Genomic DNA, 26,600 nt, shown 5'->3' with positions numbered 1-26,600 from the left:
GGGACAACATCAACTGTTTGGCCCCAAAATTTTCACCTTCTGCATTTCTTACTTCAATTATCTTTTGAATGTTTGCGCATCATAGATCAATCCATTGAGGTAAACCTTGTCACTTAAATATTCATCCTCTATGATATGAAAGAACTTGAAAACTTGTGACGACTCTACACCTGTCCCACATGAGCTCCCTATAACCTTTGCCATACATATGACACATCCTGGAACAACTACACTATTAATGCGATACCCAGAGCAGTTGAAAGCTGTCTTACCTGAGTCTCTATCACTGTATTCTGCTAGATGCATCTGAACCAGGCTCCTTCTGTCCGATGTGACTCGTTCAATGAGGCCCGTCCCTCGGCTTGAACTACTATACTCACACAAAGAAGAGACAGTATTTTAAGATGGTAATAGGAAGTATCCTTTAAAAGCAGCAGCTCACTCATTCTTGAAAGTGATGTGATGAGCAAGCAATCAATAACTTTCTTGCTGCAAATAATTCTTTTTTTTGTTCATACATGTACATCACTTTTTTTCAACCCCTTTCAAATAATATCCCTCATTCCATTGTATTTCAACACTGATAAAGCCTTCTTTTCCTTTCTTTCATTGTCTCTTATATTAGATTTTCTTAATTGACATTTAAATTTTAATAACATTAATTTATGTGAAGACTGAAACTAAATTTTCAAATTGATTCAATTCTCAATGCCCTTCATACCTTAATAATTTTCATTCAATCAAATAAATAATTATTTTCTTACATTTTACCAAAATGTATTTTTTTTCCATATATGATATTCAAAATCATTTGTCACACAAGAGTATAAATATATAAATTTGGAGAACAGAAGGAGGTGATCCCTAAAAGCAAAAGCTTGTGAGGGGATACACCTGTAAAACAAATACAATACAAATACAAAATAAGACAGGAAGGAAGAGCTTGGATAGCGATGAAAGAAGAAATGGAAGGGATCGACAAAGGGAAAAGTGAGCTAGATGGAAGTAATAAACAGATAGCAAGAGCATAACATATTCTTCTTTTGAACTCTTGAGGATCCATGGGGGTATTAAGGGGGGCTTACCTGTGTTGAACTGCTTCATAGCCAACCTTCCAATGTTCTAACATCTGTTTACATGTAACCAATGCTTCCTCCGGTCCCAGATGTATCTCCTCCAACTTGGCTTTGGTGAACTGAAGACTGTCAAAACAAAATAATATTATAATTAGTTATTTTCCCCACTCACCTTTACTCTATATACAAATGAATGTTTAGAAAGACATTAGGCATATTTAGAAAGACACTGGAAAAAGACCAACATCAAAATGACCATTCAGATAATTATTCACTTCTGTATTAATTATCACATTTTGATCGCATTGGACAGTGGACTGTATATCAAGATTGAAATATAGGAAAGTTACGATGAAATGTGGAGAGCCGGTGGCTCATAATAATGATGAGAAACCTCTCTTGTATTGTGCACATAGCATGCCTCTCAACACACTAGCAAGTTGTAAAGTACGGATGTAATCATCTCAGTTTTAGATCTGGTGGTCATTTCTGGAGAACAATATATTCAAGAAAAACCTGAAAGGTCTGTTTTCACAAAGTTGCTCATAATCATAAAGTTGTGCATGATTTCATGAACTAGAATATTAATTGCCTCAATGTGAGCTATTAATTTTCCTGAGATATTAATAAAATATCAAATGTATTTCAAATTATTTCACTGATATTCAAGAAAAACATAAAGTTTGTCCTGAAAATCTATTTTATCTATATAACATTCAAATCAAGATCTGCATATCGCAACTTCAGCTAATGCAACTGAGGCACACATCTAGGGCCCTATCTTACAAAGACTTGTGATAAATCAAAGTCAGACTCAAACTGAGATTGATCTCAATTTGAGTTGGAATCAATCACGACTCATTGTGAGGCTGGGCCCAGGCTTTCTGTATTCCAGCTTTCTGAAACGGCCCCTAGGACGAGTGACAAATGAAGGGAAATATCTTAAACATAAAAACAACTCTAAAGTAGTTTCTTACTTGAAATCATCGGGGTACTGATGCACTGCTGCCTCAAGAACTGAGAGAGCCTCTGTGTATTGTTTCTGAGAAGACAGGAGAAGAGCTAGGAGATGAAGAGACTGGAGATCATCAGCACATAACTGGAGAGCTAGGCGAACTCTCTGCAATGCTTCCGGGATCTAAAATCAAAGACAAGATGTTCATAAAGCAATGGTTTACCCAAGTTTAATAACTCAATTTTATGAAGTGCTAGTTTCCATCTCGTTCACCTAGTTAGTAGTATGAATCAATTTAATTCTGTAATAAAAAAGTTGTCCCAAACAATTTTTGTTATGAACTAGGAAAAAGGGGTAATAATAATACAACAAATTTCAATCAATTAAATGTTACATTGTATGCGGTGATGGATACTGAAGAAGTAAGATTTACACTGGCATTTTATAGAAGTGTGGTGTAAAATTCTTGTATAGTTCTAAAGAGCTTAACCTGGGTTTAATAATCAGAATGAGATCAAAATGAGAAAATGAGGAAATAATATTGCTTAAGGTAATATTTGACATATACATATTTTCACAAATTTTGCCTCATTCAGCATAGTCATAAAATTTGTGTTGTCATTGAATCAGGTGTTTAACATTTGAAATTTGCAAAACTAAACCAAAGTAAAGATTTCATCAAGACATGTGCAATATATACATAAGTATATAAGCTGGAAGTCTTCTAGAAAAATGAAATACTAATGACTGCAAAAATACATTCATTCAGTCTTGAGTAAAAATTCAAATTTTGCAGCAGTATATTTTTGCGAGTCAACTTGCAGCTTTTCTTCTGAAAGATTGCTACATCTAGCTTGCCTTAGTAAGAATAATTTTCTCATCACCTTTAAACAACAGTGCATTTTTGCTTAATATCATTTTATACTTCAGAACTCGACACTTTGAGAACAATTTGGGTGATAAGTAAACAAAATTCAAACTAAAACACCATAAATAATACCTGTCTTGATAAAGCTAACTGCATAGCCATCTGAAACTGTGCCATGTGATCATCGGGATCCAATGAGGTGGCTTGTTTGAAACAACTCAATGATTTACGCTGTAGCTCACATCTTTTGTCTTGTATGGTAGCTGTAAATTACAGGGGGAAAAGACGAATGTTGAATGAATAGAAATGGGATGCTGGGGGTTGTGTGCTTGGAAGCCAGAACCTGATTACAGGGATGATGATACATCTTCAAAATTCCATAATACAATCAACCCTTTTCGAAGTCAAAACTGCGTTTTCCCCCATTCTTACTTCAGTTCATGAATTGCTGGAGCCATGATAAATTGAGAACATTTCAATCTTTTATATAAACTAGAAAAACAAGACAAATAATCTTAGCAGCGTCTTTAATATAGGAGGTTGGACTTCATACTTAATGGAAGAGCCAAACAATATAATTGAATGAAATACACATAATTACATATTTGTACTATTTTGTATTGAAAACTCATGTAGTTTGATGTAGTATGTCTATTGTATATTTGTCCATATGATGATGCTTTAAATTGTACATATATCTTTTTGTGAAATCACCGATCAGTTTGTTCTATATTTTATAATGCACTTTGAAACATTTTGTATTAAGCGCTCAAGAAAGACAATGTATTATTATTATTTAAACAGGAAATGGTTGAACAATCTCAAAACCAATTTGTACCTTCTAGTGCCATCATGCCATAAGCCAGTCCTTTCATCATGTAACACCTTGGGGATAGTGGCTGATTGCCTACTTCAACTGCCTTGCTAGCAAACTCCAATCCTTCTTCCAACTAAAATCAGAAAAGTCAAACAGATTTACACTATTCAATACAACACAACTGCTAAATTCAGTCAATATGGCAATTTAAGAGAGAGATCATAGATAGACAGAGAAAGAGAGAGATTTGGTATCTCATGGAATAACCAATTAGAAAGCATCCTTGTGTCTCCATTATACCTCATGTATCTTATAAATGATCAGTGATATCTATAATCAGGAGTGTATTTTACAATGAATTCACAATATACAATATTGAGAGCTATGTCTGATTATTATTTATTTTTGTATTCAATCATAAATTAATGTCACACTTTTGCTTGAATAAACTTCTTAATGTAAAGGTATTCAATGTGATAGGTTTTTATATCATTATTCCACTTTCTATACTTTGAAATCACAAAAAAAAATTGAATAACCATACTTTTCTATTTGTGGCTATAAATTCAGAAAGAACTTAGATGAGAAGACCATTTACAATATTGATATAATAACCTGTTGGAGATGTTGTAGACACACTTTAGCAGCAAGCAGCAACACAGTTACATTGTCTGGCTGCATGTTGCTGCAACCTCGCAAAACCTGTAGGGCCCTGTCAAACTAGATCCACAAAAAAAAAATTATACAACAGTGGAAATTATCATTGTAACTAATAATATCAAACTGCATAACCACGATCAACAAGGGAGAGGGTTGAGATTATCTCCAGCAAAAATTGTTATCTTACATATATTAATCCTATCAAATTGCATAAGCTCACTAAACAAAGAAAATGATCAAAATATCACAAGAAAACTGTTTTTGCAAAATCAAAATTATCATTGTATTCATATTTGAACTGTAGCATAGTAAGCATGTGAAAAAAAATTATAAAGAAATCTGTATATTTCCACTGCAGAGGGAATGATTACACTAAAAATGTGTGTCAATGTTAGATTTTAACAAGACAAGGTTAATCAAAATAATTCTCTATTATTGTGATAAATATTGCAGAAACTCATGGGAAAAAAGGTAACATCAGGCTTGTCTAGTATGTATCCTTGAAACAAAAAATGGACTAACCTTTTGACTACTGATTAGAGATAAAGCAAACTGCATCCACAGGTGGAACTCTTCAAATGAAAACCTCATAGTCCTGTCAAGGGTCTGTTAAATCACAACAAATAATAATCAGGTTATTCTCAGGGGTAATTACAAGAAACTTTCAATCAAACGCAATTTTATATTTCACATCCCATAATAAATCATAAATCTTGTAATCAATTACAAATTTGCAATTGACTGCTAGACTACTCCAGAATGATGTAATCCATAGAAGTTATAGTTTATTTATCACTTTCTCACTGTAATTAACTTCAAATTCAAATTTAAGTCATTCATTTTATTTGTATCTGGAGCATTGATACGACTGTCTTGGTCACAAGTCTTTGTCAAGTTCCAGTCTCAGATATATGAAACGACACTGATCTATGATGAAAGACTTTCAAATACAATATCAAATAAATAAATACAGTATCAAACACTAATATCAAATAAACTTTGTACCACACAGCAACAGACATCATACTCCCAGGTCGCATTGCACAAATCTCATAATCAATGGGAACTCTGTCATCAATTGTAAAAGCCACGTTTACACTGTTTACTAGTCAAACACAATCAAAGTTGAAATGGAAATTAACAAAAATGACAAAACAACCATAATATTTTAGTTTTGTGTAAAGAATCCACTTATCATGAAAGCATGAAAGCAAGAAAACTCTGATCACCTCTGACAGCATTTGATACTGCGCCCTCCTCGTTAGTGCAATGGTAAGTAGATCATACACAGCTGTAGCATTGAAGAATGTGTGCTGTCTGCTCTGACTATACTCCTTGGAACGGCTCAAAACAACATCACGATTTACCTAAAAAATAAAGAAATAAGTTATCAATATATGAATATGAAATGCTGCTGCCATTACAAATTCTATAATTTTCTTTTAATTTGCCTATCATCTATAACTGTACAAACAACTTGTAACTATCTGCACAAATAAAAGTCTAGTAGTACTGCAAATAAGAGAGTTGAAGAAAGCCTTTTACTGGAAAAACTAACACTATATAAATTGTAATATTTATAGATTCATAATTCAAATTAGTGCGATTAACAATAAAGATGATGATAACAATACTCACCATATTATACAATTCTAATAAAGTGCATAAATATTACCAAAGGGTCTAAATGCACTGAAAATATGAGAATATTTTCATATCTATTATCATCACTAATCCTATCACAAACATCACCAATTCTTATTTTATCGAATTACTGACCATTCCTAAACCTACCATCATTATTGGCTAATGTTTTAAAGGTTTTACAATGATAAATGAGCTCCACTATTTCATAAAGTCATTACCTGCATGATATGAAATACAGTATCACTGATAATTCATTGTAAATGTATTCATTCATGAAAAGAAATAACAAGATGATATCTTTTAATGAATTTATGCCTGTGCGGGAAATTATTTTCCTGGTATAGCAGAGCCACAATTTGCTCTACATTATTTTATGACTGCTACACAAAATTTCCCTTGTGTAGTAATTTTCAATATAGGACTGTACAGAACATACGTGTAGCTGAAAGCTTTCCTCTAACAGCCAGATATGCTAATCAAATTTGAGAAGTAAATTTACTCCCTGCTGTGTGTTTGTTTTGGCTACAAATCGATCTACAGTGCGTCCCCCAAAAAATTATACACTTTTGAAATGGCTGCCAAATAAAAAATATAGCATTTTGGGGGAAATAACTTATAGATATGGAAAACCAATAAAGTCAACTTTTAAGTGACTTCAAAAAGTTGGAAAACTGTTCATGCTTGAGCGAGCACTGCCCGCTGAAACAAAGGGTATGAAAATTAGGGTGGGCTGGAATTAGCCTTCCAATTTCTTTCAGGTTTTTTGTTTGGTACTTGCAAAGTTGAGGGTTATTTGGTGAATTAAAGATCAGTTGTGATCAGTTTGTTGTTTGTGAAAATTTAATGCGTATTTAATTGAATTTATTACATTGAAATTTAATGCATGAGTGATCGTGAATTGCAATTTTTAGTGCAGCATTTTGTCTTTATCATGTGGATCTCAACAATGTGTTTATGAAAGTCAGGAGAAGAGGGGGTAATATGACTTAGGTAGGTGAAGTACGTTGATGGGATAAAGGTCAACAGAACATTTAGCAACCCCTCCCTCCATCTCAACCCCCCCCCCTTCTTTCCTCCTCACACACTAAGCTTGGCTAGGCTGGGCAGGAATTAGCCTTACAGTTTTTTGAGTGGTTAGTCCTTTGGAACTTGCTAAGCTAAATTAATGAGTGAAATAAGTTTTGGTTTCTTAGGCAAATTTCATGAGTTACTAAATTGAAATTTAATGCATGAGTGAACAGGAATTGAAATTTTAGTGTAGCATATTCATCTTGTTGACCTCAGAAGTGTGTTCGTGAGAGTCAGAGTAATGTGATGGTACCTGTTACAAGCAAGAGGGCGAGATATGCTAAAACTTGGTTAAAAGGGTATTCCTCTTCTTTTTGTCCTTTTACAAATTAAAAGTCATAATTATGTACCCTCCCCTCTCCACCTCCATTTCCCAGCCCCCCTCTCTGTCTCACTTCCTGGATTGTAGCCTATTCAAAACTTAGCTGCCAAATGACCGATGGCTGATGGTCACTTTTTTATTGAATTATTACCTAGAAATTTAATGATTATGATGATTAATGAAATAATTTATTGAAAAAAAACCTGAATGTTTGATTGATCACATTGCACATTGAATGAGTTGATTTACTGATAAATTGTTAATGAAATGATTGGTAGGAAAAAGTTGATGCCCCAATTCAGAATCAATCATTAAATCAACATTCCGCTCTGGACTTCACGCGTACATGACAATAGCCATCAGTCTCTCAACAGGAGGGGAGGGCGGGAAAGAGGGAGGGGGCGGGGGCTGAATGTTCTGTTGACCCTTATTCCATCAACCTACTTCTCCCACTTAAGTCCTATCTCACCCCCTATTCTCCCGACTCCCATGAACACACTGCTGAGATCCACATGATAAAGTTTAAATGCTGCCCAAAAAGAGATCCAAATTATAAAGTTGAAATGCAGCCCCAAAAGTGTAATTTGTGTTCACTAATGCATTAAATTTCAATTCAATAATTTATAAAATTTGCATAAGCAACCAAAACTGGTCACGGTTGATCATTAATTTATCACAACGCCCTTAACTTTGCAAGTTCGAAAGGATTTGCCTCTTAAAAACTGACATAAATTGGAAGGCTAATTCCAGCCCACCCTAATTTTCATACCCTTTGTTTCAGTGGGCAGTGCTCACTCAAGCATGAACAGTTTTCCAACCTTTTGGTGTCATTTGAAAGTTGACTTTATTGGCTTTTCATATATGTAAGTCTTTTTCCCCAAAATGCTATATTTTTTATTTGGCAGCCATTTCAAAAGTGTATAGTTTTTTTTGGGACGCACTGTATATACAATTTAATCAAGTTTTAGACATTTGGTTTCAAAATGGTAGTTGGAATTAAAGTATGAAGATGATAGTTTTTGCATGAAGAAAACCCCTACTGTATCTTACAATTTCTTTATTATTGATGATATACATAATTTAAAATCTTTCTTATAATTTTTCTCATAATTTGAAGAAATGGAATGATATGGTTGCATTGCTTGTGTGTACAGTATATTCAATCCATGAGTGCAAGTTCAATGTGATGAATGGCTACAAATAGGAGCAGTGTGAAAATCATTATGATGTAAAGTGACAAAATATTACAAGAAAAATATTTTATTTCAAATTTCTTTTAAAAAGTGTATTAATCAAGTCTTTGTAAATAAAAGTCAACCAAAATCATATTATCGCCTGTTGAAGGGACTGCAAGTATGTCATTGCAAATGTTACATCATTCCACTTCCTTAAAGGGCAAGTCCACCCCAACAAAACGTTGATTTGAATAAAAAGAGAAGAATCCAACTGAAAATTTCATCAATATAAGAAATTTAAATAGGACATTTTAAAGTTTCACTGAACAGTTATATGCACATTCTGGTAAGTATGTAAATGAGGGGACTGATCACCCACTCACTATTTCTCTTGTATTTCATATGAAATATTCAAATTTTCTCCTCATTGTCATGTGAATCATATTTTTATTCCCCTAAACATGTGGGATTACCACTGCTTTAACATTTTGCAGATCATTTAAGCTGTTAATCATTGTCAGATCTGTAAAAATTGAAATATTGTACAATTCAAACAATAAAAAACCAAAATAGTGAGTGAGGGACATTGTCGTCCCTCTCATATGCATATCACAGAGTGCATATATTAGTTTTGTGAAAAATAAGTGAAACTTTAAAATATCATAACTTTCTTACTTTAAATCCAATTTTTATGAGATTTTCAGCATTATACTTGCTTGATTTTTCCCTTTCGATTCATATCAACATATATCTAAGGTGAACTCCCGGGGGGGCCACTTCCATTCACGAGTGGATACCATGCGCGACCATGGGGTCTCGAAAAGCACCCTAAACACGTAATTTCCATATTCTGAAAATGCACCCCTTTACAAGTATTGGCGTGTGAAACCCTACCCTTAACAAGTATTGGAAACAAAACGATACTCTTGGCAAATATTCCCTGAAATCAACCCCTAAACAAGTACAGGAATGTTTTATTGTTACGGGTCCTTCGGTCGTCGGCTTTACCTTATTTGGTTTAGTACGACCCCACCTTCTACACCTCGCGCAAATCGGACTCTAAACACGAAGTGTTGGGGCAAAATGGACATCCTTTATAAAACGTTTTTTTTTTTGGTTTTATCATTCCCGCAAATTCGACCCTAAACACGTAATTTTCCTAGCGAAATAGACACCCTTTTTTCATTATTTTTGTGTTTTTGACACCCTTATCACGTTACGTACGTAACGTGCCCTATCGTGAAAAGGACATCCTTTTTACGTGTTTTTTTGGTCGCGCATGGTATCCACTCGTCAATGTAAGTGGCCCCCCCGGGGGTGAACTTGACCTTCAATAAAAGGAATTTTTCCTCCAATAGTATTAACTTTTTTAAAGCAATTTCATTTCAACTTTTCTCAGCTCATAAGAAATGGCAGCCTTATGAAGATCTAGAAAAGTGTGTTTCCACTCTCTTCAAAGTTCATTGACTTCCCAATTCAATAACTAAACAAAAAATAGCAATTCATGAAAGTGAAGTATTTTAGAAACATGATACACAATGTAAAATATGCTGTACACCACCTGTTGATTAATTTGGATGCAACTGTTCCTTTCACTCTCCCATTTCCCTTTCTTTACAGACATTCTTTTTGTCTATATATATTACTGGTACTTACACATTTTACAGCTATATTGAGCTATTCAAATATTCTTATTTTCTTGTAATGTCTCTCATAGCTAAAATTGAAATACAAAATATAGACCTATGAGAGACATAAAACATAGATAATGTTTCTGCTGCATTTTGTATGAATCGCATGAAAAAAAGTAAACTGTTATTAGAATGGAGATGAAAAATACTGCATTTCATGGGCTGGAATCTTTGTAGTACTTAGTTTCATTTTCACTAATTTCACACGCCAAACATCAACAAAGTTTTCCGCAGCACATACAACACCAAAGTCACAGGAACTTGCTTGGTGTGTTGTATATGGAACTCATGAAAATATTACATGATAAATACAGTATCTACATGTATATACACAAGAGTAAGAGTGACCCAGTTTGTATACAACCGATGTGATGAGGTCTATCTCAGTGTCGCTATAGCAGGAGGTGTAAATCATGAACAAAATGAGTGATACTGCAGACTTGTATCTTATGAGAGAGATTTATGAAATTCGTTCACATCTATAAAAGGAGACCTCATAGTTTCTCTATTTTAAGCATTTCACTTTTTCTTAATAAATTTGACAAGAATGATATACCATATGATTTTATTCAATTTGGACAATCCTTCCCTGAGATATAACTCTATAAAGTTGTGACAATGTTCTGCCATTTTCACCCCATATTTTGCGAATAAAATGGTCAATGCACCCCAACAAAAATTGCCTTTATGTGGCTATAAAATTGTCAATTTTCACTTTGATGCTAGGACATTTATATGGCATTTTATAAGGTATTCTCTTTCAAATGATAGCATATTCATAGGAATTCCAAACCAGGATCAACTGTCAATTTTTTAATAAGTAAAAAATTACTGATTTTATAATCCCAATGAAAATAATCACAAACTTTTCATAAAAAATAATAAGCATTGCCTATTTTCCCAATATTTCCATTTTTTCTCAGTAAAATTTCGTGCAAGTTTGTGAAAAGAAAACCAGAATTTTCTCGAATGATACAATATATTTAATAAACAACTTATCAGGATCAACTGTCGGATTTGTGTCGAAAGAGACAAAAAGTGAAAAATTTGGGGGTCATAATTCTGCACTAACTTGATGGACAAATGTGACTGTGTTGTAGTCTCACTATAAATCAATTGTGCTCAAATTTCAGAAATGAACATCAATTTGTAAAGGTCATCTTTGTTAATGCCAGAAAACAAAATTAATCCTTCAACACATGCATGCCCTTATATAGCCATCTTGTATATTATGAATACAAACAAAATGAAGTGAATATTCTATGAAGTGTTTTATTTCATTTTTTATAATGAAACTAAAATAAACTTCACAATGATATGTTTCTCCATCATAAATCTATATGCATGTGAGATGCTTTGAACATCACAAACTACAAAACATACACTAAAAAGTTATTAAGAGTGAGAACAAAGTTTACGATACCAAACACAGGTTCGTCTATGGTATAAAGAAAGATAAATATAAAAAGAATTGAAAATAATTAACTGAAAAGTGTTTATAATAATTTTCGTTCATATACTTTTTTTTTATTTGGTACCCACATATTCAGTGAAAAAATACATATACAGTGTCAGACCAATTTTTAAAAATTGGGTAGTAACAGATTTATAGTGCAAAATATAAAAAGACAATCTTTTATCAGTAAGGGCATACTATGCATGTTGAGAGTAAAAGAGTTTCTACAAAGAAACTTTTCAATTTTGAGCATATTTTGCGTAATAACACAAGACATACATGTAAATGGCTTGAAATTTTTCAAACTTAAAAACTCATAAATTTTTATAAAGCAGTTAATTCTTTTGGTAACATCAAAATCAACTTCAATCCCTCTACATTAAATGAAATAAATTTTGTGTTTTTTTACCCCCCCCCTGAAAAAGGGGAATATAAGTTGATTAAACCCTTCGCCCTAGGAGTAAACAAATTGACAATGAATTTCTAGTATTTCCAAATGATATTAAATGGTTTGTCAAGTTATATCAGAAGAAATAAGTTTACCAGAAACAAAAAATCATATATATTTTGAGAATAAGAACATTCAAATAGAAAGAAATCTGTTTCTGTAGCCATGCATAGCTAGCTGCAGACAGTATATATATATTTTTTAAATCATAAACAGAAACCTACTTGTAATTCACTGATTAACAGCAGCAGAAGAGCTTCTTCTCCAACATTTTTGGGTACAAAGAGGCTGTTTGTAATAAAAGAGAAAAATATTCATGTTACATATACTTTGAAAGTTTTCATGACTATAATACTACATATTACCATGCTGCATGTATTGATAACACACAGTACAAAATAATGAAAAGGTCTTTAAGTCAGTGAAAAGGGGTTTAATTGTCAAAAGCATGAAAAGAAACAAATTTCCCCCTTCACTACAGTAGAAAATTATCCAAATTAGTAATAAGGAGATTGGAATAACAAGGATTATTGATATATAAGGTATAATCTGCCTTATATGTATATCAATTACATGGATAAATAAATGCAAAATATTGAAAAAATTATCAATTGAAAAAGAAATTCTAAAAATATTGTTGCTAATAAACTATAGTCATTCTCTATTCAGCAGAATATATACATCCAATATTTTCCATCTCCTTCTGCCAATAGAAAAGGAAGTTTAAGTTGTAACCACATTTTATTTTTTAAAGATCTTGAAACAGATATGAATAATATTTGATCAATCTGTGCAAAGATGGCACTAAAGTATTTTTCTTTTTTTATAAAACTCTTTGTGTTTCTATCTCATTACTGTTTGGTACTGTACAGCAGGCCTTCATGAAATATTCATGAAAAAAACAAATTTTTATGAAAGCATAAAACCATCAACATCATTCCTAGGATTTAATTTGCAAATGAAGTGCAGAGAAAAATAAAAAGTTCTGTGCTGAACCATGCTATCCACAATACTATACACTACCTCCTAAAGAAATATGAAACTGAGTATTATAATTGCTTCATCACAATTACCATGCAATCCTGAACTGCGAGCAATATCTTAAATCAGAAGTATGTTATGGTCAAGTAATTTTTTCTTGAATTAAATATTTGAAATGTCACATAAATTTTTAAATATGATTTTGGCCTGCCAAATAACTTTTTGGTACTCTGTCTTTAGTCCTTCACAAGTGCATCAAGTAAAAGAGAAAGATCTACATGTATGCTTTGCAAATATGCGCCGTTAATTAGGATTGTGCATAAGTTATGAAAACACACAAATAATTCTCAGCTTCCTTTTTATAGGACATAGATTATATCGACAGGCATGCACTACTTTGAATGTGATTTCTATTACTCCTTCAGTGAATATACATGTAGAGGTATGCCTAAATAGTACTACCAGTATTTCAAATTTTGTGAGATGCTAAGAAGAACATTAATTCGATTGATATAACAAGCCATTTCGTAATTACAATTTGCACATGAACAGACATTGGCTGTAAACCAGAAAAGTGCTTTTTAAATCACTTTAATAGGTGAGCTTGATTATTCATGTTGATTGTCATGCCACAAGAATAACAATCAAGTGTTTAGTCATGTCTCATATTTGGCAGTGGGTCAAATGAAAGCCAATTAGTTTAAAGCAGACGCTGTACATGGTAATATAAACTTTCCCAATTTAAAAACCTTCATGTATATTAAGTAATGTCACCTGGTCTATGTAGTGGTTTTTCTCAGAATTGAATATCACAGATTGGTATACCTGGCAAGAACATCTTCTTTTAAAATCAAGAATTAATTGAATACCTATCCTATTGAAAAAAGAACAGGAAAGGTCACTTGTGAAAGTTGCTCTAGAGCTAATCATGAAATGGCTTATTCATGACTGTTACATAACAGTATCTATTTTTAAAGATGTAAACAGTTGTAGCCTAACATGCTATTTAGGGGAGAGTGGGGTAATTGAGGCCCGGGTTAAATACATGTAAGACCCTCAGTTAGTTTTAAGCTCACTATTGAATATAGCAATAAAAAATTGCTTTTCGTCAGGGGGCCTCATTTGCCCCAATTTGACGTGGCAAACGAGGCCCCTCGACAATAATATTTAATGCTCATTAATATGCAAATTAGATTGACTGGTTCTAACATTTCTATTGGATAATGTTGGTCTACTGTAGATATAGTATTATGCATTTACTTATGTTTCTACTGCTTTGCATTAAGATATGATTAGAATTATGAGAAAGGGGGCCTTATTTACGTGAACCCCACTCTCCCTCTCAATTAGTCATAATACTGAAGTGCAGCACAGAGAGACACTGAATTTTAGTATAGACACAAACATGTTCTTATAGGGGTAATAGTATGCAATGCTCAGAAACATTATGTTTAGCGCTTATTTTAACTGTATTGCAGATATACAAAATGTACATAATCACCATCATCACCCACAAATACTATTATGTAAATGCCAACAAGAATCCTCCTCCATAAATGTATGATCTCTGATTATATGATTAGATGATTGTTATGTAGATAAACATTACATATTCTAAAACATGAAAATATTGATCTTCTCATTTTCACAATAGCATGTGTTTTTTTTATTGCAAAATAAGAGTTTCCATCTTTATCGACAACCAAGGTAAAAATACATCTATAGTTTAAAGCACTGATAGATATTGTTCTGATTTCTTTTAGTGCTGCACAAAATAAAGACAGAATATCATAATTATTCACCAACAAACAATTACAGATTTTGTGACACCCCTCAATATATATGTACATGTATATGGGGTGCATACTTTTGTAAGTTTTCTTTGAATGTTGAATGGGGAATGTGACATCTGGCATTCCTTACAAGTTATATAGACTTAAGTTACTGCTAAATTGGAGTTTGACCAGGTATAATTATGAGATACTACTACGTGAAATATACGATAAATGTTTCAGGTATTTTCTATTTCTCTCTCTCTCCCTTGTCCATGGTTTGTTATAATGCCCCTGAGGGATAACATAATTCTGGAAATAAATTAAAATTTGTTTGATTTATAAATTCATAATGAAAATCATTGGATTCTTGAGGCAGTAATGAACAAAATTATGATCAAGATCCTTTTCAAGAGAAGACACAGTATCACCACGCATCTCCTTTTTAACAAATGAACTGCATCTTGCTGAAATTCATTCATGAAATGCTATATACATGTATAAAATCTTATATTTTTTTTAATAATCTTTTTCTAAAGCAATTTTGAAGCATTTTCATCAATGACTTCCGAACATTGCAATGTGTTTGGAAAATTCTGATATGATCTGATATTGTAAAATTGTTGAAGAACAAATACCCAAGAGAATATAAATGATTCATATTAACCTACTTGTCAACATAATCCAATTACATGAATCTGTTAGTAAAAATGTACATATTCCTCTTGATTAAAACTTTTACAGAACATATAAATGTTTAAACACGACGACAGGTAACTCTGCCAAGTCGAATCTCTTGGGACCAGAGAAATCTGTTCAACTTAGGAAATATTTGAATTAGAAGAGGTATATAACACATTCTTTAAATAATCTGCTCTAAAAAAAATGCTTTGAGTTTAATAGGCAATTACTCATAGAAGGTCGACTTAGGCAGAGTTACCTGTACATCAGAATTTGAAGAAAAGAGAAAGAGGGAGTGTTTAGTACCGTACTTAATTTTTTTTTTTCTATTCTAAACTAGTACTAAATTTCTCTCCAAATTTCATTGAAACTTGATTTGAATTATGTTTCTTGTTACAACACCACTGCACTACCCATTCATTAGAACAAATTAAAATAAAATAAAAAACCTCTACAAGAAGAACATTTTGAGCATGCTTTTATCTAGCCCCATTTTGAGAATTTGTATTACTTAACAGCTTTTCAACCTCTTCAGTCTATATTAAGTGAAAGAAAACATATCAAATATCCAAGTGCCCCACAAAATCTCTATGCAAATTTAAGACATTTTCATATTTCATCAAACTAACAACAAAATTTTCCAATAAAAAGCATTATCCAATGGAGGAAAGCAAGAAAATATAATATTGATAATAAGAATAAAATTTATGTTAGTTGGTATTTGTAAGCAGCCCTATCAAAACATTTTAGTTTTTATGAACTATAAAAAAAAAACATCTATAAGAAGAAACACATAACAAAAACTGCCCTGTCACAGTAGAAAAGTGCAGATAAGGTGTGAATTTAGTCTGTACTCCAGACCATGCAGTTCCCGACACTTACTAATCATTAGAACAATGGCTCGGACGACTACAGATGATACACATAAATCAGACACAAAAACAAAGAAAAGAAAATAAGATAGAAGCAAGAAAAAAATGAAATTACACTCAAATTTTCAAAAATGTAAGCAAATGATAGAAATCAAAGTGCCTGAAATAATGTAAGCGTAAATGTTAATAACGACTTTCAGAGTCAGAAAGAAAAGTTCTGATAAAATTGACATTTGACCCACTGTTAATTTTAAAAATGTGGTATAATGCACAAATTAAGAATTGTAAATTTTCTTTTTCTACATAGGATTATCAGTTAAAAAAAAATAATATTTTAAATGTATGCAAAGCAAACAAAGAATTTGGATAGTGGTGGGAAAATATAACAGTAACATTATCAAAATTAGGAATATCTGCCATACATTTGCGATCTCAGCTGAGAAATAATGATACACTATAAAAACTTTAAATGATCCCTCATACACGAGGGCTATAATTCTTCCTAGATATATCACTGTAAGACATAACCTCAGCTTCATGCACTTTTTCTTTTCATAAATCTAATTTTCAAATCTTTTATATTTTAACATTGAAACTATTGACTCTGTTTGTGGATAGCACTAACATTTACATCATAATACTACACAAACAATATACAAACCAAAATAATAATCATAATTGATACAGAGCGCCATTATTCTTTGAACAAGCCTCTCCAATAATATCCTGGCCTGGCTAACGACAAATCACAGTTTTACAGCGTTCAATGAAGTACAATATATTAGTAAAATATCAAATGTTTTTTATCATAAACACAGGAATTTCTTATTTTTTCTAAATCCATTTTTTTTAGATGGGAGGCAAGATAAAATTTTGTGTATTAAAATATATCAGCCTACCTTTCCATTGAGTATAGCTTCGGCTTGAGTGATCCTCTGGAACTAGCTGGTCTCAGGGATGAAGCAGAACCACCGCTCACAGATGACCTACTCAAACTGCCAGTCCTCTCCTCTCGGCCATCAACAGAGGGCGGTGTGTAGCGATGGTCACATACACCTCGCAGGAGGACTTCTGCTAGCTCCCTTGCAAGCGTGGTGCGAATGTTCTGGGAGGTTCGGGTCTCAACAGCTTTCAAAATGTGTCGGAAACGATTGATACCCTGATCCAGTTTTCTGAGAAAAAAAAAAGATTAAAAATATGTGATACATTATTATCACAATGTATTTTTTTTTCACTTGCAAACTTCCTCTGAGACAATCAGATGCAAGGATTTTAGTGTTAAAATGAGGATAAGTCATTGTTACAGTGTCATTTTTATGAGAATTTATCACCTACAGTGTGTTTAATCACAGCAGGTGCTGTCCATCACCAAAACTGGAATCAAATGACTAACAGACTCATCAGCTCATAAAGTAAAGTCTTCATCGCACTTTCCCTAACCTGAAAATGCCTGGATCAAGCTAAGAACTGTCTGTGATGGGACAACTTATTTGGCTGAGGCCCAAACTATCTGAGGTATTTCAAATGCTTTTCACAAAGTCTGGTTTTATAAACCAATCCCCATGATATCTCAAGAATTAGAGCCAGTTTAATGACAATGGCATACCCTTGCTGTATGTAGATAAGTGGTGCTCTCTGTACAGCTGTTTCTAAGACTGGTCCTACTATATGACTCCCTGACCCTAGACTGCTGGAGCTTGAAGATGTTGTGTTTGCTTGCTGTCCTTTCTCAATTTCCTGTACCATTAAATAAAAATCACAATAAGTAAAGAAACATAAACATATCTCAGGTAGAATGACTGATTATGACCAATCTGAAGAGAAATTACCATGTTTTGATTTCTGAAACTCTTGCTTACTGGAACTGGATGGTTTGTGGACAAAGCCTGTGTGAAATTCCCAAATTCAGTGGATAATGGGATAAAACAAATCTGTAAACATCAAATTTAATGATGCAAACTAACCGCCATCTTCCACAAAATACATGTGTGTGAAAAAACGATAAGCATGCATTTTTAAGCACCATTGGCAGATACTAGCCATGTCAAAGATTTCCTTTTTCTATTTTTAGCAACATGATCCATTATGCTTTCATTCATTGCACTGTAGGGGAAATAGATATGTAACTACCATAAAAAATAACACAGAAATACATTTCCTCATTACCATAGCATTAGAAATAGGATACAGCAAGCTACACAAGGAAAAGGTGTGACTAATCACTTGTTATATTAATTCCACAGCAGTGGGCAAAAACATGACTTCTAAGGAAATAATGTAGGTCGGTAAAAGCTTAAAAGAGCTGCTGACCTTAATTATGAAAAAAAATCCTGTTATTTGTTTCTTTTTATCCAATATTTTTAAGTTCTTTAAAAACATGCCAAAATCATCATTTCAAAAATCAAATTTCTATGGGAAATATCCTGTTTAGTTAAAAATCCTACTTAATAGGACAAAATCCTACTAATTGGTAGCTCTGCTTGAACATTTTATGAATGACTATTTCATACCTGTAGATAGTAGAGAGCCAAATCGCCTGCTCTTTCGTAATTGGCAATGATCTCCTCTCCATGTTCTTCTTTCTTTTTCCCATCCCCTTGTTTAGCTGCTAGTTTCTCCATGCACATCCCTGAATGAGATAGAAGAAAATAAACATCAGTATTTCATGACACAAATAATATGTTGCACATGATAATTATGAATTTCGATACAACAACACACTCATTGAGGAAATTGCTTTCATTTTTTTTCTTCACAAATGTGTCAATCATACTACATATTATCCTCATTTTCTGGCCAATAAAAGCTGTCAAAACAATGAAAAGTAGTGACTGTTTAAGTTTGTATAAGAAGGCTTCATTTTCCTAATAAAAAAGCTTCATGGGCATTTTCACGGTAACTGACATTACACGGCACAATGTTTTCACACCTTTCATTGTGTGTATCTCTAAAACAACAAATGATGGGAGTTTGCTATTGATAGAGTTAATAAAGTGAACCTTGTTGTATACTCTGATACTAAGTTTTTCTATGTAACCACATTTTTTTACGCATCAGCAAGCAAAAATGTGTCGGTAACTGACATTACGAAAAAGGACATGCAATTTTAGGGTGTTCATTAAAATTGAAATATCTCATGTCCCTGAGTAGATAGAGTTATAATTTGAATATGTAAATATACCTCCGTTACTAGGTTAAGATGTGTCAAAATATGAAAAAAATTCATTTTTGTCTTTTGGGGGCTATGATAATTTTTCCGCAAACATGCTGGTAACTGACATTACGGTAACTGACATTACACTTAATTTGCCATAGAGATAACACATGGAAGTCAAATGTGTGGAATCATTGCATTGTATCTTCTGTGCAGGGCTTCACATGAAAGTGAGCTTGATGTGGAAGTATACCCGAGTTTCTAGGAACATTTCAATGAAAAAACTTTTTCTTTTTCTTAATTCCTTTCTTTGATTTGAACATTTTTATCATTACTTGTCGGTAACTGACAATACACATTAACATTTACCAGTGCTCTATGATTTTCAAAGGCATAATTTTCTTGGTAATAAATGTGAGGCTTTTTAAAATCATAAAAGTTTCATAATACTTCACATTTTTAATTATCAAAAGATAAGAAATGTATGTTTTACTTACTCGGGGGGGGGGGTCATAGCAGCTACATGTTTTCCTATAGTAATTTAATATTGCATTGACTGTACACATGGATTTTTCTGACTATACACCCATAATATATTCATCAGTTTTATATTGACTTTTTAAACCTTTTCCTTCTCCAACCTCCCCCTCCCCTCAAAAAAAGGCAAAATGAATAAGGGTCTCCTCCCCTAGGCTACACGTACCCCTCCCCCGAATCTCATGCAGCCATGTAGTTTTATTGATTTCTATTCTTGTCAGTGCAAGCAATTCATATCTGTCGGATTTCTATTCTCTTCATAATTTGTTTAATCATTTTTTTTTGCTAATTTCTTTTTTAAGCTGTCAACAAAAAATAAACTCCAGCTTCTAAACTGAAACTGAACTATTTGTAAATTAGAAAAAAAAACAGTTTTAGTAGATCCATGCAACATTGATCAGAACTGTCAAATTTCACTTTTCATCTTTACTTGTAAACCAAAAACAAAAATTGTATCACACATCCACACTACTAACAGGCATAAAAACCAGGAATTTACTTTTAGCGAGGCAATGCTCAAAAGAATCCTAGACACTAAAAAAGGGACCCTGGAAATCCCCTTCATCACAATGTTAAGCTTAAAAAATATTGCAGATTTAAGCAATACAATAGCATGCTCCTTCTGGTGTGACTTTTAAAGTGAAAGACTTGAATAACAAGTATACAGTATTTCTTCACCATAAAATTGACCACATATTTGCATTTCAATATAGGTAACCAACGTTTTATCATGGTAACTGACATTACATATCGGTAACTGACATTACATTTTCCACTTGGTAACTGACATTACATATATTCAATGGTACCCTATGGCTTCATTGTTAATTGGTAATCTTTAATTTTGGTGTAGAAGGGAGGGGTGTTACCTAGAGAGGAAATCTACCAAGTTTCATATAATATATCCTCTTTTCCAGGAAATGAGAAAAAAAAGTTCATGTTTTCGGTAACTGACATTACATACCATATCACATATTTCATCAATGTTTTTTTATCAGATCAATGAATTACTGGTGTTTCTTTCTGTGGGATTTTAAAAAGTGTTATAATAGCAAGCTAAATCACAGGCAAAAACATCATGATCAAACCTGTTCTTTAAAAATCTGTCAAAACAAATTATGTATCAATATACTATTTTCAACATTAATTTTTATCCATACTTTGGCAGCCATTCTGAAATAAAAAATGGCTGCCAGAGTCGGAAAAATTTTGTCTCAGAAACTTCAGGTCTTGTATTATTAAAAAACATAAAGCATTTGACATGAATATCAACTTGATTTTTTTGCCTCTGTGTCCATCTGTGGTGAAAATGCCCTCATGACAAATAAAGTATTTTTAAAAAAATTAAAAGGAGCTCATAAATTTTCCAAATGGCAATCATACATCAATACACCATTCATTATTGCTAGGCAAAGTTATAAAATATAAATATATATTCTTAATCAATGTTATAAACTTATTATCAAGAGAGAAGACACTTGCTCAAAACAAATGTTGGGTACCACATATATATATGCATGGTTCTAAAGGCTATTCCTATTTTAAATCAAATAAATAAATCTTTCTCTATTTAGTTCAACCTTCTAAGCAATTTTGATATACTTTATCATAGCATGAAAAAGAAAAGTAACTGTTTAAGTAAATGTAATAATTTTTTGTAAGTGTATATATAGGCTATTCCTATTTTACATCAAATAAATAAATATTTCTTTATTTAATCCAACCTTCTAATCAGTTAAACAATTTTGACATACATTATCATAGCATGAAAACGAAGAGTAACTTTTTAAGTAAATGTAATAACTCTTGGTAAAAGTACATTCATGCGGCCCGTTTCATACAGACTTAAAATTATGATAACTTTGCCATTAAGTCGACTACTTCGTAAACCTTGATTTTGATTGGCTTCTGTTTCATGTTACCATGGTAATTACCATGATTAAAAATTTATTATAGTTGTAAATTTTTCCTTTAATTTGAATGTTAAAAGTACATTGTCTTACTTTCTTGATAAACCAGGGGAAATATGGGGAATATGTATCTGATAAGCACAAGAACAAAGGATTTGTCAGACGTCTTAGTTGCCATAGTAATAGTGCCTTTCGACAGATAGAATCAAGGAAAGTTGTCAGATCTGACATCTTTTCTAGATTACATGTAAGATTGGCTGAGAGGCACTCTTACTATGGTAGGATTTGTCGGATGAAGCGTCCGACAAGTCCTTTCATGAAATGCTCCCCAGGTCACCTGTCATGCTTTAAATCTTGCAAAAATCTTTTATGAAACACCCCCTTGGTTGTATGCCAACTAACCTCTAACTGCGAATGCCTCTGCCATGATCTTCAACCTTGTGCAGGGAACCTCCTGGCTGGTCATGTCATCAAGTTTAGCTTTATCTAAATTCCTGATGGCTTCTTCATATTCACCCATGGCTAAGTGGACTTTGGAAAGGAGAAGGTGCGACTCTGCATACAGTATATGCTAAAAACAAATCAAAAATGGAAAAAAAGTGCAAAGAATACTCTCAACACAAAGAGAAACTGTATAAGACTTAATAAACATATTTTATAGTAAAAGAAAATACTAAATCTGAAAAAATGCTGTTAATATAAATTGAGCTGGAGAATAAAAAATACTGCATAAAAAGCATTCCATACCTTTGAAAAAATGTCAATTAATAATTGCAAGCCATTTCATAATTAAAGCCTGTAATGATTCTCTTACATCTTATTGATCTATTCTGTATTGATTTGAGAAATACAGCATGTTTTTCATCATATTTTCATCCAATCATTCATGACCAGTTTACTGAAAGGCAGAACATCAAAGAATATTCTGCAAAACATATCATAGTACCCATAGTACCTTTGCGCCTTTAGCAGCAAGGAGGAGATGGGACCTGGCTGATGAGAGCTCCTTCTTTGCTTTCGCTGCTGTCTCATGATTGGGTGGATTCTGAATCAAGTACAACTCCAGCTCACATTCCCCAGCGGCAAGATGAAGCAAAACCTCTGTGAAGATTAGATTTAGATTAAAATTACAAGGCAATGCAATGTGTTAGTGTCCACATCTACATGTTTAAATCTATACAAATGCAGTTGCAGCATAAAATGATTCCATTATAATGCCTTCAAAATTTAGGTTAAAGGGGTACTCCAGGCTGAAATAAGTAGAGTAAAATTCACAAAGCAAATGCTGAAAATCTCCTCAAAATCTGATAACAAATACCAGTGTTATTACTTATTGAATTAAGTTTGATTAAGTTATTGAATTAAGTTAAAAAATATTTTGTGAAAACAGCTAGGCCAATATGTACAGTCATAAATATGCAATAGGGTGGGCTGATGTCCCCATCTTCCTTTTTCGTATGTTTTTACATGAAATTATATTTCATATTTTCATACATGTGTGTATGATATGTCCCTTGCTGGCTTGCAGCAATAATTATCTTATAAAAACAGTAATGTGACATGTCTAACTACATGTAATTGTTACTACTTAGGACTATTTCTGTTTCTGGTAACTCCCGTAGGAACTCAGTCTCAGCAGGACAGCGTTTTGCTGGAAAGTGCCATGCTGGCATATAATATATATTAAAATTATAAGTTATACTTATAATAACCAAAAAACATAATAATTAATAATATCACGTCTAAATTAATCATTATACTTTATTATAGTGGCTGATGTTATACTATATAGTCTATAGACAGATAGAATCATAGATAACAGATATCACGGTCCCTTGCCATTCGGAGTCCAATGCTCTAACCACTGGACCACACGACTTTTCTGTGAGTCGTGTTCGCACCAGCGTGACGTCGCTATTGTTCAAACCGCTACTCGCTAGCAATTGCTTTCTGAAGGCAAGAAATGCGAAAAGCATAGGCCCTACACAGTTGAGAACGAATGGGACTGCAGCGAAATGGGCGTCGTTAAAACTTGTTAAACTTACCTAATTGAGGACTTTTAACTTTATTTTGGTTAACAATTTCTCTAATGCGTTCCCAGTTGCATTCATTCCTATACTTTTCGATGTCAGATTCTACGCGAGAAACAGCTTTGCGATTAGCAGCCATAATTTCTTGCTGTTCAACTTCAACAAGGAAAGACAAGTCCAATCATTACACCGAAATGACGTCAGCAGCAAGACCAATCCCCCGGCCCGGCCCGCCGCGGCGCCCCCCCCCCCCAGACCTCGCGAGCCAATCTCGCCGCGCTCCTCACTCGCGCGGGGGGGGGGGGGCTCTTAATGGTGTGACCAATCATATTTGAAACCTCATACATGTAGTTGTATAAATGTTCCTTATAGAATAAAAAAATTAATATAAGAAGCAAAAAATGGAACAAAAGGTTCCTAGCTTCCTACTTTTTGCGGGGCAAAAAAAAATAGTGCATGCTGTATAGGCCCTACTGTATAATATTATGTCGATAGGTCAATTTCTACAGTGCAGTAAATGTGCAAAGGTGTTGTAAATTTGTTGCGATTGTAAAAATGCAGCACTGCACATATCGTTATTTTCAACAAAGGTTCCCTTTTGTCACTAAATGGAAAAATAGTGAAATATTCATTTTTCAATAAAAGACCAAAATCATGTGGCATCAGCATCTACTGTCTCATTTGCATATCACCCGTGTTAGGGCAACTGTTTTTTTTTTAATGAATCGAGACAATATAATGTTACAATTTTCTTATTTCGACGTATTGGCCTATTTTTGCTTGATTTCTGTTTAAATTAAAGGGCAAGTCCACCCCAAAAAAAAAAGTTTATATGAATAAATAGAGATATAAATCAGACAAGAATAATGCTGAAAATTTCATCAAAATCGGATGGAAAAGAAGAAAGCTATGACATTTAAATTTTCGCTTATTTTTCACAATACAATTATATGCACCACTTAGTACTGTGCAATTAAACGAGAGAGTTGATGATGTCACTCACTCACTATTTATTATGTTTTTATTGTTTGAATTATACAATATTTCAATTTTAACAACAAAGTCCCTTTTGGTTGAACCACAAAATGTTCAAACAATGACATGTTCAAGGAGAAATAAAAAGTTGTTTCTCACCAGGGGTTTCTCATGACAATAAGGAGAAAATTGAAATATATCATATTTCATATAATAAAATACAAAAGAAATAGTGAGTGGGTAATGTCAGTCCCCTCATTTGCTTACCAACCAGGATGTGCATAACTGTTAAATTGAAGTTAAGTTGTGAAATTAAGTGAAACTTTAAAATGTCATAACTTTCTTACTCTATATCCGATTTTGATGAAATTGTCAGTGTTATATGCTTGCTTGATTTTTATATTTTTATAAAAAAAAAAAAAACACTTTTTGTGGGGGTAGACTTGTCTTTTGAGCAATAAGCATATCCAACCACATGCTCAAGAAAGGTACAAATCAGCACATGCTATTTAAACGTAGGACAGGCCCTATAACATTTTTCATATTTTTTAACGATTTTATCCATTTTACACAGAAATAACATTAGCATTAATTTTGAATAAGAATTAATTCTAGTTCAGAATTGTTAATGTCGCGTCAGCTATATATTATTACGATTATTCAGAACATTTCTTTTCTGCAATCTTTATTATTATTATTATTAATTTGCATTAAGATATTCGATATTGCAAATAGTGCATCCCCAAATAAATAGAAACAAATCCCTTTTTTTTACTTTTTAATAAAATCATATAATTTTCAGCCTGGAAAATATTATTTGAAAAAAAAATACTACGGAAAATCTATAAGACTACTCTGGGCATCAGACTAAACATGCTTAAAGGACAAGTCCACCCCAACAAAAAGTTGATTTGAATAAAAAGAGAAAAATCCAACAAGCATAACACTGAAAATTTCATCAAAATCGGATGTAAAATAAGAAAGTTATGACAATTTAAAGTTTCGCTTCATTTCACAAAACAGTTATATGCACATCCTGGTCGGTATGCAAATGAGGAGACCGATGATGTCATCCACTCACTATTTCTTTTGTATTTTATTATATGAAATGTGAAATATTCTAATTTTCTCCTCATTGTCAAGTGAATCAACGATTAATTCCCTCATGAACGTGTGGAATTAACATTGCTTAATATTATATGGTTCAGTCAAGTTGGTCCTTATTGTCAAATCTGTAAAAAATGAAATATTGTATAATTCAAACAATAGAAAACAAAAGAAATAGTGAGTAAGGACATCATTGACCGTTTCATTTGCATGTCACCGAGTTGTGCATATCACTGTTTTGTGAAAATAAGCGTCTGTGTTGATTTTGAAGCGCGTAGAAAGAATCACAGGTCTGTATATGCCGCTAGACTGGTAAATAGAACCTTCCATTTTCTGAGTAGGTCTATATAACGGAAGTTCAAATTTTTATTTTTTTTTCTTTCTCGAATGGTCTGAGA

The 26,600-nt window shown here is 32.8% G+C and overlaps 1 protein-coding gene across 7 annotated transcripts in view; it reads right to left on the bottom strand.

Annotated features, from left to right (window-relative positions):
- LOC129264864 (tetratricopeptide repeat protein 7B-like) overlaps positions 1-24,347 on the bottom strand; it is a 34,124-nt gene extending 9,777 nt beyond the window's left edge. For 2 of the 7 annotated variants that reach the window (XM_064102081.1, XM_064102084.1), the window contains exons 1-16: positions 24,136-24,334; positions 23,046-23,191; positions 22,493-22,661; positions 19,000-19,118; positions 18,096-18,226; positions 17,389-17,661; positions 16,500-16,526; positions 12,408-12,471; positions 5,606-5,743; positions 4,899-4,982; positions 4,332-4,436; positions 3,738-3,849; positions 3,032-3,162; positions 2,054-2,214; positions 1,086-1,202; positions 273-370 (exon numbers count right to left, since the gene is read on the bottom strand). In XM_064102081.1, coding sequence (XP_063958151.1) covers positions 273-370; positions 1,086-1,202; positions 2,054-2,214; positions 3,032-3,162; positions 3,738-3,849; positions 4,332-4,436; positions 4,899-4,982; positions 5,606-5,743; positions 12,408-12,471; positions 16,500-16,526; positions 17,389-17,661; positions 18,096-18,226; positions 19,000-19,118; positions 22,493-22,661; positions 23,046-23,191; positions 24,136-24,259 — 1,999 coding nt within the window. In that variant the 5' untranslated portion in view covers positions 24,260-24,334. Of the gene's footprint in view, positions 1-272; positions 371-1,085; positions 1,203-2,053; positions 2,215-3,031; positions 3,163-3,737; positions 3,850-4,331; positions 4,437-4,898; positions 4,983-5,605; positions 5,744-11,702; positions 11,718-12,407; positions 12,472-16,499; positions 16,527-17,388; positions 17,662-18,095; positions 18,227-18,999; positions 19,119-22,492; positions 22,662-23,045; positions 23,192-24,135 lie in introns of all 7 variants that reach the window. The other 5 variants (XM_064102082.1, XM_064102086.1, XM_064102083.1 and 2 more) reach the window with 5 other exon arrangements.
- Between the last annotated feature and the right edge of the window lie 2,253 nt (positions 24,348-26,600).

The sequence above is a fragment of the Lytechinus pictus genome, chromosome 7 (genome assembly GCF_037042905.1).
Source record: "Lytechinus pictus isolate F3 Inbred chromosome 7, Lp3.0, whole genome shotgun sequence".
Taxonomy (NCBI): Eukaryota; Metazoa; Echinodermata; class Echinoidea; order Temnopleuroida; family Toxopneustidae; genus Lytechinus; species Lytechinus pictus.
This window is presented reverse-complemented; position numbering and strand designations above follow the sequence as displayed.